The 17,598-nt window shown below is 37.4% G+C and overlaps 1 protein-coding gene across 1 annotated transcript in view; it reads right to left on the reverse strand.

Moving 5' to 3' along the window:
- Positions 1-1,427: 1,427 nt before the first annotated feature.
- The window catches only part of LOC138223951 (NLR family CARD domain-containing protein 3-like), a 125,558-nt gene continuing 109,387 nt past the window's right edge, over positions 1,428-17,598 (reverse strand). Inside the window, exon 10 of the mRNA XM_069180130.1 lies at positions 1,428-1,605. Coding sequence (XP_069036231.1) covers positions 1,428-1,605 — 178 coding nt within the window. The remainder of the gene's footprint in view (positions 1,606-17,598) is intronic.

A 17,598-nucleotide genomic window follows, 5' to 3' on the forward strand; every position in this document is an offset into this window, starting at 1 on the left:
GCTGGACAGACCTTGTGTTCAAATGAAGACGGACTCTATGAATGAAATCTCATGGAGAATATTACCCACAGAATTATAAATCAACAACAACATATACATACAGATGCAGCCATTCAAAATGAGCGGGGTACGCTGCGGTACAGCCATTCTCGTTCTGCCCCTCACCGCGCACCCTAGCTGGGCGCTCTTCAGCCGCAGCGCCGGGCGAATGCGCTACATTAATGCAGGGCTTTCAGGCTCATGTGGGTTTGGGCCCTACATCCTGCGGTACCGCTGTGTACATACAGTACGAACATGTTGTGATATTTAGAAAAAATAAAAATATAAATATTGACATAAAAAATGTAAATATAGTGTCCATAATATTTGTTATTTTAGTTTTTCAAAGAAATGTTTATTTGTTAAAAGAAGACTCAAGGTGATTGCTTGATTTGAACACCCAACCTCAGCCTTAGAAGTCAGTCACTTAAGCCATTACGCCACAGACACAATCACATAACAAGCACTGGAACAGCCGTACACATATCGATAGAAAGTCTTATACTACAGTTTGTGCTACAGTACATGAATATAATTATATCGTTATTAATTACTTTAGACATGTGATTCCACAATATATTTCCTATTAATCAAAATCTAAAAAGTATGGTTTCGTTTACTCCAATAACGAGTGTATTAGCAGAAAAGGTTAAAACTATCACTTTTCTCACAAAGTATATAAATGTAATATGGTCAGAAGAAGCACATGAAAACGTTTCTGAAATAACCACATATTAGACTTTGATGCTTAAAATGTTTAGGGAGAAATGGGATACTAGTGTGTATTCTTTATTTAAACTACCAATACCAACCATATACAGTACAGCTCCTAAATTAATATCGTTTATGACCTCCAGATGCGTTCTGCTCCTCTTCTTTTATGCACAGCTACTCAGCTACTAAAATTTTCCTTTAGTTTTAAAATGCCATATAAATATTCAATACTAAGTGGATTAAAATGTGCACAGTAAAGAGATTAAATAATTAACTTAATTAAATGATTTCACTACTGACCAATGCACCATGAGTGCCCCTTTCGGTCTTTTTGGCCAGCCAATCACGTACCGCGGAACACTGCAGTGCCTTGTGGGTAGTTGCTTGCAGTACCGTGAAGTTTGAATGGCTGCATACATATGTGTAAACAATTTGGGCAAATTGGGAAAGATTGCATGTCGAGTCTCTCAGTAATGAGATATTAACAAAGAAGCCACAAAGAAGAACTTATAAAGTTATAAGTATAAAATTGTGTAGTAGTTTGTCTTTCTAGATTCCCCCATTCTTTTTGTTCTGTACTTCCTATGTATTTCTTTTCTAATGCATGTGAACAGGGAATATTGTGTGTCTCAGGATATCTAAATAAAAAAAATAAAGAAATCACCAGTGTTCACTTACTTCAGTGTTGTTATTTTACAGTTGGGATCCCTTAGAGCTGCAGACAGCAGTTCCACTCCTGAATCCCCCAGTTTATTGCCACTCAGATCCAGTTTTCTCAGACTGGAGTGTTGAGACTGAAGAACAGAGGCCAGATCTTCACAACATCTCTCTGTTAGTTCACATCTCCACATCCTGCAGACAAAAAGACAGGAGCACAGCTCATCCATATCTTTCATTCCAAGTCTTCACTACAGCACCCAGCTCAGCAGTAATATACAACATCATCTCATTATCCATCTCAAGAGTGTCCATAGAGGAGGATGATGAAGATAACAGCTGCTTCAAATTTTGGGTTCCAGAAGGAAGAAGAAAGATGAGAAGAAACTGTCAGGAAGGGAGACCGTGGGAAACAGGGAGAAACATGGAGCTACAATGAAAAGGGAAACAGAAAGAAATACTTTTAACCATAATAAACATTGCTAGGCATTTATTATTATATTTTATTATTATGTCATCTTCTTATACTTATTTTTTAGTTAGTTTAAACAACACCTTGAGTTGTTGTTGTTTTTCTTCAAGTGGTGTATTAATCCCAATGTAAATTACCAACACTGGAGTAAGTGGACTAGAGATTTTATTATTATTGTTTGTAGATACAGTATGTTGAGAAAAACAACATTCCCACTTGAAGAAAAAAAAAACAACAACAACAACAACATAAAAAAATAATAATAATGTGAAGCAGTAAAAAGCATACACACACACCCCAACGTGCTATACAAATCCCACTAAAAATAAAAAAGACGATAATGAAGCTAAACCCCATCCCTCACAACACTGCACACTTTTTATTCTCTACACAGACTCACATGTAACATAGTCAAAACACATCGACACCTTAAAACAAGAATCTCTACTTTTAACTAGAGGCACCATGGGCGACTGGTTGTAAATCAAAAATAAGAAAAAATGACGTGTGCTTGCCTAACTTTGGAATTGCATGACTTTAAAAGCTATAAAAAACGGGTTTAGTTAAAAAACACTTTTTAAGCACAAAAAACGGGTGATTTTTCTTCCTCGTGATCAGCTTGAAAACTTATGCTGTAAGATACTTTTTAATTAAACGTTTAAAAAACTTGAATTTCATAAACACAAAGAAAAAAAACATATTCTATCTTCTTGTGGAATGAAGCAGATAATTAGATATTATCTCCAAATCAGAGGCTGGGAAAATAGCTCCCCGCCCACTGCGCTGCGTCAGAGAAGCGGTGGCACTGAGAGAGGGAGAAGGCGCGGAGCTCTGTAATACAGAATGAGCCGTCTGCAACCTGGAACACTAAAGGCACAGATCGCGTCTGCCTTTAAAACTCTTAAACTCTTAGTTCTTAAAATTAAGCAACGCAAACAATTTCCTTTGACTTCTAAGTCCTTTAATTATCATTAAGGAGAGCTACTTTCTCACCAATTATATTTATTTTTAAATCATTTTTAAACAAAGCAGGAGCTTATTGTACTTCCTAATGACATGACGTGGAAATATTATAGATTTTAATCGCCTTTAGGTTTTTATACATTTTAGCAAAGTGTTATCAAAACAAATACCACAAAACTATTCTCGATTGTATTTCTGAATGTTATGTCTAACTTACTTCAATATTTGAAATACGAGTCATTGTTCAAATGTACATTAAATCAGAGAATTGGAAAATAAGTAAAATCCAAAGTTAGTAAAGAAAAATGTGGGTAAAATATATTTTAAAAGATTTTTCTATCAACAATTAATACCAGTCTTAACTGTTTATAATTAACTGTATTAACTAAAGAATAGGTTGGCAGTGTTTAGCATGCTTTTTGTAAGTTTTTTCATAAATACAACAGTAGCACCAGATGTCTCAGTGGCTTTCAAAATTAAATTAAACATGCAAATCTATGAACTAGAAAATAACTAAACTATCCATCCATTTCTAATGGTGGTGAAGTGATTATCATTGCTATCCCACAGTGCTGGGGTCCCAGGTTCATTTCCTGGGGTACAGTATGTGTGGAGTTTGCATGTTCTCTCCGGGTTCATGTGGGTTTTCTCCAAGTACTCTACAGGTTCCTACATACTGGTAGGTTAATTGGCTTATGGGAATACTGGCCCTGGTGTGTGTGTGTGTTTCTGTCTGTCTGCCCTGTGATGTATTTTGTGTATTCTGGGTGTATTCTGCTTTGTGTCTGTTGCTTGCTGGGATAGCCTCCAGCTACCCTTTACTGGATAAAGAGATTAGAAAAGGGATGGAACTAAAGGAATTGTGTAACTATTGGATGGCAGGACCTCACTGAGGATACATTATTTTATACTGCTGGCTTAACAAAACAGCTTTTCCACTTCTCTGGCACATCAGTCTGTATTTAAACAAATTGCCTCTAAATATAAATATCTTCAGATGCTGGCTCTGGATCAGCATCAGCTATGTTTGCCCAATCTTGTTATCAGTGTATTCCTCAACTTTCCCCAAATGATCTTTTTCCTACCTACATCTCTAGTGTTAACATGCTCAATGAGAACTTACTTTTAACCTGTGTCTTTTCATCTACTACACGGTACCAAACAATCTTTGTCTAATTTTACTGTACTTGACATTTTTTGCAGCCTGCAGATAACACTTTCAGTTATTCTAAATTAAACCTTTTCTACTACTTTGAGAAACTGAAAATCCCATTGTAATTTTCATCCCTGTCCCATCTCCTCTTCTTTCTTCATTTCAACTACACCATTACTACAGGAAGTTTCAGGTCCACATTCCAGCTTCTCTGTCGTTCATTTATTTCTTCCTCACTGTCCAAAGCTCCTCTTACTTTCTAAAATCTACCGCTAGTAGATCTTTTGTCCATACATCCTCCCTTGCTTTTTTTTCAACCTTTCCATCCTTCTCCTTCAGTGTCTGCAACCTGGCATCTCTAACCATACCTTGAATATCCATATACCTTGCATTCATTTGTAATATACCCGTATGCTGTTATTTTGCATTTGTTGTTTTATTGCAAGAGCTCTTCAGACATGGTATTACTAGCCTGCAAAAAACTACAAATGCTTTGCACCCTGCAATAACTCAGCCTAACTTAAATCCTCAAAAACTACTTGTATTAATTTGTTTAAATCACAAAGATCATATGGAAATACCGGCCATGTAGCATTAAAAAAAGCTGCATTGTGGAACATCACACTGATTTAGTTTCTTTTAAAGGGAACTAGTAAAACCAGAAGGGCTTCTTTTTCTAGAATTGATGACTGCACATCCCATTCTCGGGGGTAATTAAATCCACACCGAGCAATCTCCAATATGTTCAGAATTTGACAGCCAGAATCCTGATCGGGTTGCATTACGCCTATCTTCAAGTCCTTGCACTGGGTTCCTATCAGGTTTTGAGTAAACTTCAAAATCCTCATCCTCATTCAGTACCTGTCTGGCTTATTATCTGTCTACTCCCCACCTTTCAACCTTCATTCCTCTGACTCTCATCTATATAACATCTATATTCTGTGGGTGACAGGGACTTCTCTAGCTGCACCCCAGAGCTCTGGATTTGTATCCCCAGTGATTTAAATCTGAACTCAAAACCTTTCTTTTTAGAAAGCTGTTTTTTAGTGTCTGTATCTACTTCATTTTCCAACTTCAGTAGCACTTCTAACTGCTTGTCTTTCCTACAGATGCAGCCATTCAACATGCGTGGCCGATACCGCATTATTTTGCGGTGCGCTTTACGCAGTCTACCGCGAGTTACCGGTAAATACCGCTAGTTACCGTAAATTCTCCTATAATACCGCAAGCAAAATAATAGTATCTGGAATTTCTAATAAAGCTCAACCTCTCATGTTTGAGCTGTCGCCATCAAAGTCTTTAACAAAGATATTACTAATAGTATTAATAATGAATGACCTTGGACAAGCTGTAAACTCAAAGTATTGCCCTGGTCCACATTATTTTTTTCATTGACCGTCTTTGTAAAAGTAACACCACAGCATTTTGCAATCTTGCATTTGTTTCCAATCATGTAAAGTACAGTGATTCACCATGCCTTTCACATGCTCATAAAAGAGATTGATTTAGGAACATTAACATATTACCGTATGCAAACTGTACTGTATACAGTATGTATATGTATATTTAATGTCTTAACTGTGCCCATTTAAGTATTGAATATTTATATGGAATTTTACCACTGAAGGGAAATCTTAGTACCTGAGCATAAAAAGAATAGGAGCATACTGTAACGCGTGTGAAGGCCATAAACGATATTAATTTTGGAACTTAAACATACAGTATATGGCTGGTCTCGGTACTTTAAAGAAAACATACACACCAGTATTCCATTTCTCCCTAAACATTTTAAGCATCGAAGTCTTTAACTAACGTGATACCGGAGTCAACAAGCATACTTTTAGAATTTGATTAAAAGGGAATATAATATGGAATCGCGTATCTAAAGAAATTAATAACGATATAATTATATTCATGTTGCAAAAAAACTGCAACAGACATAAAAACTCCCTTGCTTTTAACAGAGCATTCCATAATTTCTAACTACGAAAATTATTTAATCTGTGACACTTATCATTCAACCAGAGCTCGAAATATCACAAGGATCCCCAAGAGCACAGCAAAGACTGTATTAAAAGAATCGCGTATCTAAAGAAATTATTAAGATATAATTATAATCGTGTACTGCGATAGGGCTGTGTAGGGCTGTTTTGCCTCTGTCTTCATGCGACTTCCCTTATAGCCCACTGGTCTATGTGCCTGAGTACCAACTCATGGGTTGTGTGTTCAAATCCAGCTGGTGCTGTGACTTTTCTTTTAACAAACATTTCTTCGAAAAAATAGAATAGCAATATTACGGACAATCAATTGACTTTTATATTTCAAAATATCACAACATGATCGATTCTAAGTCATTTTTGATAACAATGAATAGTCACCTTCTTCCCTTCTGGCAGAGGTTCCTGCATCTATTGTGTGTGTGTGTGGGGGGGGGATCCCTTCAGATCTCCCTTCAGATATAAAAGGTTATTAATCATATCTTCGATGTCGCATCTTACCAGTGCAGCTGATCTTTTGCTGCCTGGGTGGGTCAACTATCACAAAGCTTTAGAGAAACTAACATTTCTATTATCAACAAATTGTAAATTTGTAATAGAGTAGATTTTTATAGAGAAATGGAGGCTGGACAGTATGCGTTACAATATAAACATTTGTATTGATTTAAATCGTGTTTTGATTTAAATCGCAAACGCGTGTTTAATTATATGTGTTTTTTTAAATCATAATCAGACTAATGCAACATAAATTGATACAGTATCTTTGTCTTCTAAGTATCTTAATAAACTTTCAGCATAGCTTTCTCCCTGTTTAGATGTATTTTTCTTGGGATTTTGGGATCAAACGTGGAAGGATTAGATTGTAATCGTTTTTATTTTTCAAATACGTTTTAGAAAAGTGTAATCTATACCTGCCCAGACTGTACGCCCGCTTCACTGTGGGACAGCCGCACTGGTCGGCGGCCTTCCTAAACCCCGCCCTTTCACTCCTGTCCTGCTCTGCCCTGGGCACCCCAGCCGGGGGCTCATCGGCCTCTGCCCGGGACGAATGTATATTTAGATATTTACGGGCGGCACTGAGGGAGCGTCTGCATTTATAACTTAGTTTTTAAAATTAGTCAAGCAATATGAAGCATCTCCTTTTACTTTTAAGTCCCTTAAATACATTGAGCACAGCTTTCTCACCACTTAAGATTGCTTTTTGATACCATCCTTACACAAAGCAGAAACTTTTTGTATTTTCCGATGACATACAGTACAAGTGGAAAGCTTACAGATTAATTAATTTGGTTAAATTAATTTGTCTTTAATTTTGTTACGTTATATGTTTTAGGATCGTTTCATCTATACAAACACCACAAAACTATTCTCGATTGTATTTCTGAATGTTATGTTACACCTACAGTAGTTCACTGCTTTAAATACATCGAATTAAGAAAGTTAGGTGTAGCACTTTAGATCTTTTTTTTCTGAACCAGGGAAAATCTGATCATGTTTCTCTATAACAACAATAAAAAACTTTATTTTACATATCACCTTTAAAAGTGGTATCTCAAAGCAATACAGTAGATGTAAACCACAGATTACAAAGTAAATACCCAGACAAACACAAACGCGTTTTTAATAAAATGCTTTTATTCATTCAGCAGAGAGAGAGACATCCAGCAGAGAGAGACACACACACAGGTTTTCATTGACAAAAAGTAATTGTTTTTTTTACATTCCTCTTGTCTAACAGGAATGTTTTGTTTGTGGACAGACTGTCCACAAACGCGAGACTGTCTTTCTCAGACTCACAGTCCCGAATATCCCCCGCCCCGGTCAACAATCCTAGGAAGAACACGAAACAGCCTGTTAATAAAATTGTTACAATTTTGTTCGGTCAGTTCTTCCTCCCAGAATTTATAGATCGCATCGATCGATCGGTTCCTGCTTTGTGACGGGCTTAGCAGTTTTCCGAACGTAGTCTTTCAGCGAATGCCAAATCATCTCTATTGGATTTAGATCTGGGGATTCGGCTGGAGTTTTCACCCAGTTCACTCCTTCTGCTACAAGCCTCGCCCTTGCTGCTTTGTGTTTCGGATCGTTGTCATGAAAGAGACGGTGCCTTGATCCAAAGTGCTCCCTGATATATGGGGCGGCATGCTGTGTGACCACGACTTCCTCGAAGAATTCACTGTCCATAATTCCTTCGAAAATAAGAAGTGGTCCCGGGCCTCTTCTAGATATACCCCCCCAGACGTGAACCTTCAGTGGATGTTTGGGCTTTGGCTTGTCCACATATCTCCCCTTTTTGCAAAATGACATTGTTGAAAACTGTTCCAGAGCCAATGTTGTTTCGTCGGTGAAAAGTACATCCTGAAATGCCTCCCCCTGTTCAATCCATTGGAGCGCTTGTTTGAGTCTTTCCTCTTTGTTTTTTAGCCTTATCATGGGGCATGTGTTGGTTTTTCTGTATCTCCATCCAAGCCTCCTGCGCACTCTTCTTATCGATGTCGGACTAATGGTCGCACTGAGGTCAGCCCATAGCCGTCTTTGGACTTGCATCGCCGGTAGCTCATCATTTTCATCAGTCAGTTTGTGGATAGCTCGCACAATAGGACTTGAAAAAAAAGAGATCAACAGTTAGTTTTAAAAATAATGTGCGTAGTTGTATTTATATGCAAGAAAAGTATTTTTAGAAAGTTATTTACCTTTGAATCGTCCTCGGTTTAGATTCTCTTTGCCTCCTCTCCCCTTTATAATGTCGTCTCACTGTGCTTTCAGAAACTAAGATGTCCATCGAAGCCAAATGCTGTACAATGTCCAGTGTTGACTTCCCGTTTCTTTTCATCTTCATTATTTGGTGTGAGAGAGTCTTCATGATTTTGGCCATTGTCTGTCTCCTTACCAAAGCGATACAGTGGTGCAGCTTTAATTCTGTACCTATATACTGTATGGTATGGCACAGATAAAACTTACACCATACCGATGAGCTAATACCAGGACACCAGGAAATGTGTCTGATGCATTAGCAAGTTAAAACAATTGCGTCGAAAACCTGGGCGTAACAGCTGTCCCTTTTTCTGATCACTCGCTCTGGATACATGTCTCACCTGTCCTGCTCTTTGTTTTCCTAATTTACTGATGCCTGCTGCAATCCACTCCTACCCTCACACCTAAGACTATTTTAAATTTCTTGGCACGGTTCATTGTGCAATTAACCCTTGTATGTGCTGTCTTTAAGGTGATATCACATAAAGGTTATACTGCTATTTAATTGGATACGCGATTAAAAAAAAATAAAACATTTCCATAAGAATCAGCGCTTTTATATATCGCCTTTAAAGGTGGCTTCTCAAAACGCTTTACAGGATAAAAACAACAATAACAACAACAACATTGTATTTCACTGCACTTTGACAGAGCGTCCTTAAATCAACTGTTGACTCTTCTCTCTTTACTACTTGTTTTGAGTGACTGAGCTCTGCTCTGTACCACACAATGATCACCCCAGAGTCTCTGCCCTGGGTGATTTGGGGTTTTTTGACAGAGGGCAAAAAACTCTCTCTCGCTTGCCCTCCCCCCCCTGTGTATTGTCTGTTTTTTTGTGCTGTCTTTTGACAAAACAAGGCTCGCCAGATAATGTGAATCGAAACCTGTTTTTCTACCTTTTAAAGTCGTGCGATGTGTAAGCGGGAACACATCATTATATCTTACATATAAAAAATACATAATATAGCTCCCAAACAAACGCAAACGTGTTTTTAATAAGATGCTTTTATTCACTCATAATCCGACAATTTCAGGAAGACAAAGGAAGGACTAAGGGAATTGTCATCTGTTGTTGAAGCTCTGTGAGCCCGACGTTTGTTGCATTGCTTGAAAAATAACTTTACTTCGAGAGACTGGATAAGTAATTCAAGTGTTTTTTTTAACTTCCTGAAAAACAACTAATAATTTAACTATATGTGCAAACGTTTTATGATATGTCGGTGTTGTGAATGTCTGTGGACATGTGCTGGCTGGGCAGGAGGCTCTACTGTACACAGAGAGGGGCGGGAGGGGGGGACAAGCCAATACATTCTCTTAGAGTTTGATTAATAGGGAATATAATAGAAAAATATAGTACTAAAAATAAGATACACTCTACAGACATTCACAACGGCGACTGTCAGAAGATAGGACACAGCGGCTCAGACACCCACTGAATGGAACGGGGCACTTTAATGTTCTGTATGGCTAATACTAAAGCCAATACTTCAATACTTTAATATTCTTTTCTGTATGTTTAACAATAGTGGGTACTGGCCTAATTCGTCCCTGCTCCAATTGTTAGGTGTTAATGTGTTGTTAAGTGTGAATTTGTACCTGTTTCCCTGAGGTCTGGCTTTTTTTCTGGAAAACCATAACTCTGGTCTTGTCCAGATTGACTGTCAGCGCCCAGGTCTGACAGTGCTGCTCTAGCATTGCCAGGTTCTGGCGCAGCCTCTGTTCTGTGGGGGACAGCAGGACCAGGTCGTCTGCAAACAGCAGGAACTCGATTTCCGTAATTAATGCAGATCAGTAAATCAAGGGACAAAACAATTATTGCGCCCGGCTCCTCAATGGGCTTTGACGTGCTAATGCGTTGGTTTAACAGTCCGGGTGTGGCAAGCCTCTAATGTCTCCCGACTTCGGCAAAAGGAACCTGCCTTTCATTGGAAGACAATGAACACATTCTAGCCGTACATGTGAATATAGCATAAATACACCAAGGGATTGGGTGAGCTCCCATCACAAAAAAAAACTGCGAACCTGCACTACAGCGACCACAGTACAATATGGAGACCAAGACCTTTTACGGGAAGAGACGGGGTGCTTCTGCCGCCCCAGCTTCCAAAGAGCGAAGGGTAAGCAAATACAGCAGACTTCATCTGAAATACGCGATTATAGGGCATATTACAAGGTATTATTGCCGTTTTGAATTTTAAATTCAATTATAAATATTTCTTCGTAGCCTGTTCTTCAAGAAAACACCGCACGGGCAAAACGATCTTTGAAATCTACCACCAGGACAGTAAAAAAGAAAGCGGTAAGACGGAAAAAAAGAAAAGTTTATTTTGACGTCTGTTCCGCGACTGATGAATACTACTGTGTGACTTTATTTCTTACATGAATTATGTTATTTTGCCACAGGCCGTGGGTCTCTGCTCTTGGCCACTGGCCAGGGTGCCAACCTGTAGAAGCACCACCTCTCCCCGCCACGCAGGTTGCAATGCCTGGCGGAAGCTCTGCCCCCCGCAGAGCACACACCGCCTCAGGACACTCCATCCCGGCCTCTCCTCTTACCACCACGCAGGAATTGGTTGATGCCGTCCCCGCCGTCTATCTCCCCTCAGGAAGCACCGTTTACAAAGCGGAATTCAAAGACGCCAGTGGGACGAATAATTCTCCCAGATATCCAACTGTTACCCATCACTCAGGAGATGGAGGGGGGGTTGTACTTGCAGTGCATCGGCATAGACAGGAAAGCAAGAGTCGACCTCTACGCCGCCCACGTGTTTCGAAATCTTGTGACTTTTGAAATTTACTGGGGGTGGACCACGTCTGTAAATTTCGATGGGTCCAGAGGCAAAAGTGCCTTGCCTTGCAATCTCCGGGAAACCATTAGTAGCATGGTGAATCGGAGATTCTCAACCCTTACTTCGTGCGACTGGAAAATAATTAGTGATCGGATCAACGGAATGCTCCGTTTTTTCCATCTACTGTATTGCTTAGAGATGCCACTTTTAAAGGTGATATGTAAAATAATGTTTTTTTATTATTGTTATAGAGAAACATAATCAGATTTTCCCCGGTTCAGAAAAAAAGATCTAAAGTATACTAGTTTGTCACTCTTCTCATCCCCTCTCTGCTAAATGGCTTCTGAATAGAGTCACATGAAGAGAGCCCTACACAGCCCTGTCGCAGTACACGAATATAATTATATCTTATTAATTTCTTTAGATACGCGATTCTTTTAATACAGTCTTTGCTGTGCTCTTGAGGGTCCTTGTGATATTTCGAGCTCTGGTTGAATGATAAGTGTCGCAGTTTAAATAATTTTCGTAGTTAGAAATTATGAAACGCTCTGTTTAAAGCAAGGGAGTTTTTATGTCCGTTGCAGTAAAAGAAAATTTCTGACAAAGTAGGGCTTGGACAGATTCCAAGTGCATTTTTGCGAGTTTTGATAAACTGTATCAGCTTTATTTATCGGTTGCAATTTAGAAAAAGTCAAAAACTGCACTCAAAATGCAATTTAGAGCTTTCTGGGAAGAGGAGACACCCAAATTAATAATGTAACATGCCACTGTTTGTGCATGAACAAAGTTATACTTGTATTTCCTTAGATACGCGATTAAAAAAAAACATTTTGAATCCCCGGCGGAACACATTCCATAAGAATCAGCGCTTTTATATATCGCCTTTAAAGGTGGCTTCTCATAACGCTTTACAGGATAAAAACAACAATAACAGCAACAACAACAATATTGTATTTCATTGCACTTTGAAAACCAAGTAATAACTTAACTATATGTGCAAACGTTTTATGATATGTCGCTGTTGTGAATGTCTGTGGAGTGTATCTTATTTGCCTGTCTGTCCTTGCTCTCTCGCTCGCCCTCCCCCCCTCTCTCCCTCAATTCAATTCAATTCAAGGTGCTTTATTAGCATGACAGATGGGTACAATCAGTGTTGGGTATTTACTTTGCTTTGAGATTCCACTTTTAAAGGTGATATATAAAATCAAGGCTTTAACTTGCTTTAACTCCGCAAGTCTGAGTTCTCGTGTCTGTTCTATCCGAACCCGAAAGTATTACAATATGTATCTTTATAGCAGGTGGTGTACAACTTTTTAGCATAGATTACACTTTTATAAAATGTATTTAAAAAATAAAAATGATCACAATCTAATCTTTCCACGTTTGATCCCAAGAAAAATAAATCTAAACGGGGAGAAAGTTATGCTGAAAGTTTATTAAGATACTTAGAAGACAAATATATCAATTTATGTTGCATTTGTCTGATTGTGAATACAAAAACACATATATTTAAACACCCATTTACGATTTAAATCAAAACGCGATTTAAATAAATATAAATGTTTATATTATAACCCATAGGTGACTATTCATTGTTATTAAAGTGACTTAAATTCGATCATGTTGTGATATTTAGAAATATACATTTGTTTGGTGCGAGTGAGGTTTTATTTAATCTCTGACCAAGGGAAACGTTTCATTTTTTCAAAGAAAGGTGTGTTAAAAAAAAGTAATGGCGCCATACAGCGTGTACTATCCTTGTGTTGCAGTACATGAATATAATTATATCGTTATTAATTTCTTTAGATACGCGATTCCATATTATATTCCCTTTTAATCAAACTCTAAAAGTATGCTTGTTGACTCCGGTATCTCGTTAGTTAAAGACTTCAATGCTTAAAATGTTTAGGGAGAAATGGAATACTGGTGTGTATTTTTCCTTTAAAGTACCAAGACCAGCCATATACTGTATGTTTATGTTCCAAAATTAATATCGTTTATGGCCTTCACACGCGTTACAGTATTCTCCTATTCTTTTTATGCTCAACTACTAACATTTCCCTTCAGTGGTAAAATTCCATATAAATATTCAATACTAAAACGGGCACAGTAAAGACGTTTACTGTATAACTTTCTACGACAGACCAACGGACCACTAGTGCCCTGTCGGTCAACCAATCACGTACCACGGTACTGCGCGTCAACGCGCGTCACGATGCGCGATGCCGTAGCCAATTACCTCCGGTACGTGTCTGTACCGCGCACTTTGAATGGCTGCATCTGTATATGTATTTACTTTTTAATTTGTGGTCCTTATAACTGTTTTTACAACTGCTATATTGTTTTGAGATGCTTGGATATGTACTACATAAAATAAAGTTTATTATTATTGTTATAGAAAAATATGATCAGATCAATCTAACTGTACATATTTTCTGTGCTTTCCCTATCTTTTAAGATTCATAATTTTAATCTGCTTCTTGAAATGAGTCATTTCTAAATACCTGTTTTTACTGTTACCATCTTCCATCAACACAGTGACAAAATATATACTGATTTTAACTTGACAGCTGCTGAGTCCTAAATTCATCCTGCTACCAACATTGAATAAATTAAGATTTCTATATTTATGTCTTTATTTAGTGGTTCCATTAGTGACAGGCTAAATTACTTTCTTAGAAAAATGTATTTTTCGTGGTGCAAAAAAAAACCTGACTTGCTTTAACACAATATATTTAAAAATCGTTTCCCCTCGCAATCTACCTGAATGCTCAACAATTTAAGAAGCCTTCCATGAAACCACGTTTGCTACTAATTCATATAAGGCTTTCTGATAAAATTACTCTGTTTTTCATGTCTGTTAATTTTCTGATCTTTATCCCTTCAAACCTTCATTCTCACCCTGCCAGAATGCACCTGATTATTCAAGCCCTTCACTCTCTGCCAAATCTGTTTCAGGTTCAGATGTTCTTTTGTAACACACAGCTTTCTCTGATTTTTTGTATATCTAAGATTTTGCAAGTGTCCCTGCATCCCTCTTCTGCACTATGTCTGGTCATGACTTTTTTTCTGTTTGCTTATTTGAAAGTAACACCAGCTCCATTTCGAAAACGTTTTGCTCATATGCATTTTTGTATTTATTTACATCTCTAACACTTTTTATGTCCTAAATTTTAATTTTAATTTTAGACTGAATTTTAGTTTCACCCTTGAAAAGCTAACATTTTCTCTACCTTTTTTTTGTCCTACAGAGCTCTTTAATTGTGAAGTTTCCAGCATGTTTACTTTAATCTATGCACATTTTAATCTGTTATTACTGAATTATTGCATTATGGCTTAATTCACCCTTTCCTGAACTTCTATGGCAAGCAGTGCTAGTGCTGTCTCTGGTGTGATCTTTTGCAGCTGAAATTTCACTGTTTAAAAGAATAAGAAATTAGATTGCTCATAAATAGAATTACTTATTCCCGTGGTTCTCAAACTATGGTACGTCAGATGACCCTGGAAATTTGTTGTGTGCACTGAAAAATTGGGACGGGTTTTAATATTTTCTAATTAAATAAAATGAGCTTATGTGTCAAATACGCAGCCTACGTACTATGATACAGTGTTTGCTAATACTTGAATGGACACAAGAGGTACTATGTAATTCTATTCCATTGTATAGGACTATGTGCTATGAACATAAGTGACCAATTGTATTTAAAAAAAAATATCTCCAGCAAATAGGGAGGTAGGATAATGTGAATGGTTTTGGAACACTGGTAATCTTGTGAGCACAGAATAGCATGATAGATAACAGAAAAATATTTAAGGACTGTCCTAGGTTAATTTGAGAAAAATACTCCGAGCGTCTCTGTGTTTCGCTCCCATGTGCATGAAATTAAAACTTCTTTTAACTTCTGAGATGGACTCCTGAAACGGAAAGGATGGTTTAAGTAGGCAGGTTGAAGGTGTGTCTGATTAGTTAATTGGAAACTACACTGGAATGTGAAGGAGTTGATTAAGAACGGTGAGTTCTCCAGGGACGTGACGTAACACGTACAGTATTATGTGTGAAGAAAAAGCTGCTCTACTGCTCGACCTGCTGCCCCTTTCGAATGACATAGTCACTCGTAAATTTATTGACATGGCAGATGATGTAAAAAGTAGGCTGATAGAGCACGATAACTATTTGGCTGGAGGTCTTATCAGGCTACACTAAACTGTATCATTAACCACAAAAACAGAAAACTAAAATGAAAAATTCTGGGTCCACAAAAAGCATTTGACAGGATATTAAAGCCTTTTGTATTTGAAACTTGTAGGGAATTTGGTTTTCATAATGGTTTTATTGTTTGGCTACATGCAATGTAAAAACAACCAAATGCACAAGAACAGGCTGAAGGTATTCTGTCAGAGAGCTGTAATTCATACAGGGGAACAAGATGAGGAGATGCTTATCATCACTGATTTATTTTTTTAGAGTATAAGAAAACAGAAGGATACAGTGGGAGGTGATATAGCAGGAGAAACACACAATCAGGATCTTTATAAAGATGATGTTAGTACAGTATATACTGTATAGCAGGATTTCAACATATTCAACATATTTTCCTGTTCTTACAGGTGTAATCACAGACCTGCAAGTTTTCAGAATAGAAATTACACAAAGAAAATTCTGAAGTAATGTTATTGGGATTCTGGAGATAAAAAAATAAATTTAATTTATAATATTTTATCATTTAATTTATACAAGGAGTTGCTTGTCACCACAGATTTATTCTCTCAGAGTATAAGACAACAGAAGGATACAGAGGAAGGTGATATAGCAGGAGAAACACACAATCAGGCTCTTTATAAAGATGATGATATTATATAGAGCAGAGTTTCAACATTTCCTGTTATAACAAACTATAAAACGTTTTCACAAATAAACAAAGTAAATTCTTAAGCAATGTTATTGGAGAACCTATATCCCTGGAAATAAAAAAAAATATATATATACAGTAAGTTACGACAGGATTGGGATAGGATAAAATGTTCAGAACCTGCAATACCCCAAACCTAGAAAACATCTTAAAATATACTGTAACTACGGTGCTAGAAAATCAGGTTAAGCAAGACTTCAATAGATGGAAATTGATGGCTCTCTCATTGTTGGGAAGGAAGAAGACAGCAAGAATGAAGGTACTTCCAGGAATTCTGTCTTGTTCCAGACCTTCTTTATGCCCCTCAATGATCATTGCTAAAACATGTATTTTATGTGGTTTAAAGTCAGGATCCCATGGTATTTCTCTCAACCCCTCAAAACAATTATTCCTTTTAGTTTTTTTCACAATACAAATTCTTTTCTATGTGATTACTGTATTTAAATTGCAGAATTTATTTTCATAATGCTTTTGCTTTGTTCTGCTGGAAGCAAGCAGGGCAGGCAGGCAAAAGTGAAACTAGACATGTAATTGTAAAGGCAGGGGTTGAGCTGAGAGAAACTAATTAAAGCACCAGGGAGAGTCTGAAGGAGAGTCTTTTAGATGCAGGGAACAAAGCACAGGGATCAGTCCAAGATGTGGTCAAACAGGTAAGGTCAAAGCACAGAGAGAGAGGAGAAACCACTGGGGAAAATCAAAGCTGAGAAGAAGTAAATGAGACTCTAAGATGAGAGATTAACAAATTGATAAATTTAGCATACCTAACTTATTTCTACAGCTACATCCTTTCAGATGTATATAAAATATCATAAAATACAGGAGGAATACAAGAGTAAGATGCAGGTGAGAAAAGGAGTTTGGCCTTTCCACAGCAATTGTTGGAAGAATTGTGAGGAACGTGTATTTTATGTGGCTTAAAGTCAGGGTCCCAGGCTATTTCTCTCAACCCCTCAAAACGACTATTCTTTTCTTTATTGTTTTTCACAATACAAATTATTTTCTTTGGCATTACTGGATTTTATTTATTTTCATTATGATTTGAGTTATATTAGGTGTAAAAAGCAGGTTATTTGTCCTACCAGAGCTGAATACTAGGTCACTGCTACTGCACCTTGGACCCTGCCTATCGCGCCTATTTTAAAGCACTTCA

This window comes from Lepisosteus oculatus, chromosome 18 (assembly GCF_040954835.1).
Source record: "Lepisosteus oculatus isolate fLepOcu1 chromosome 18, fLepOcu1.hap2, whole genome shotgun sequence".
Taxonomy (NCBI): Eukaryota; Metazoa; Chordata; class Actinopteri; order Semionotiformes; family Lepisosteidae; genus Lepisosteus; species Lepisosteus oculatus.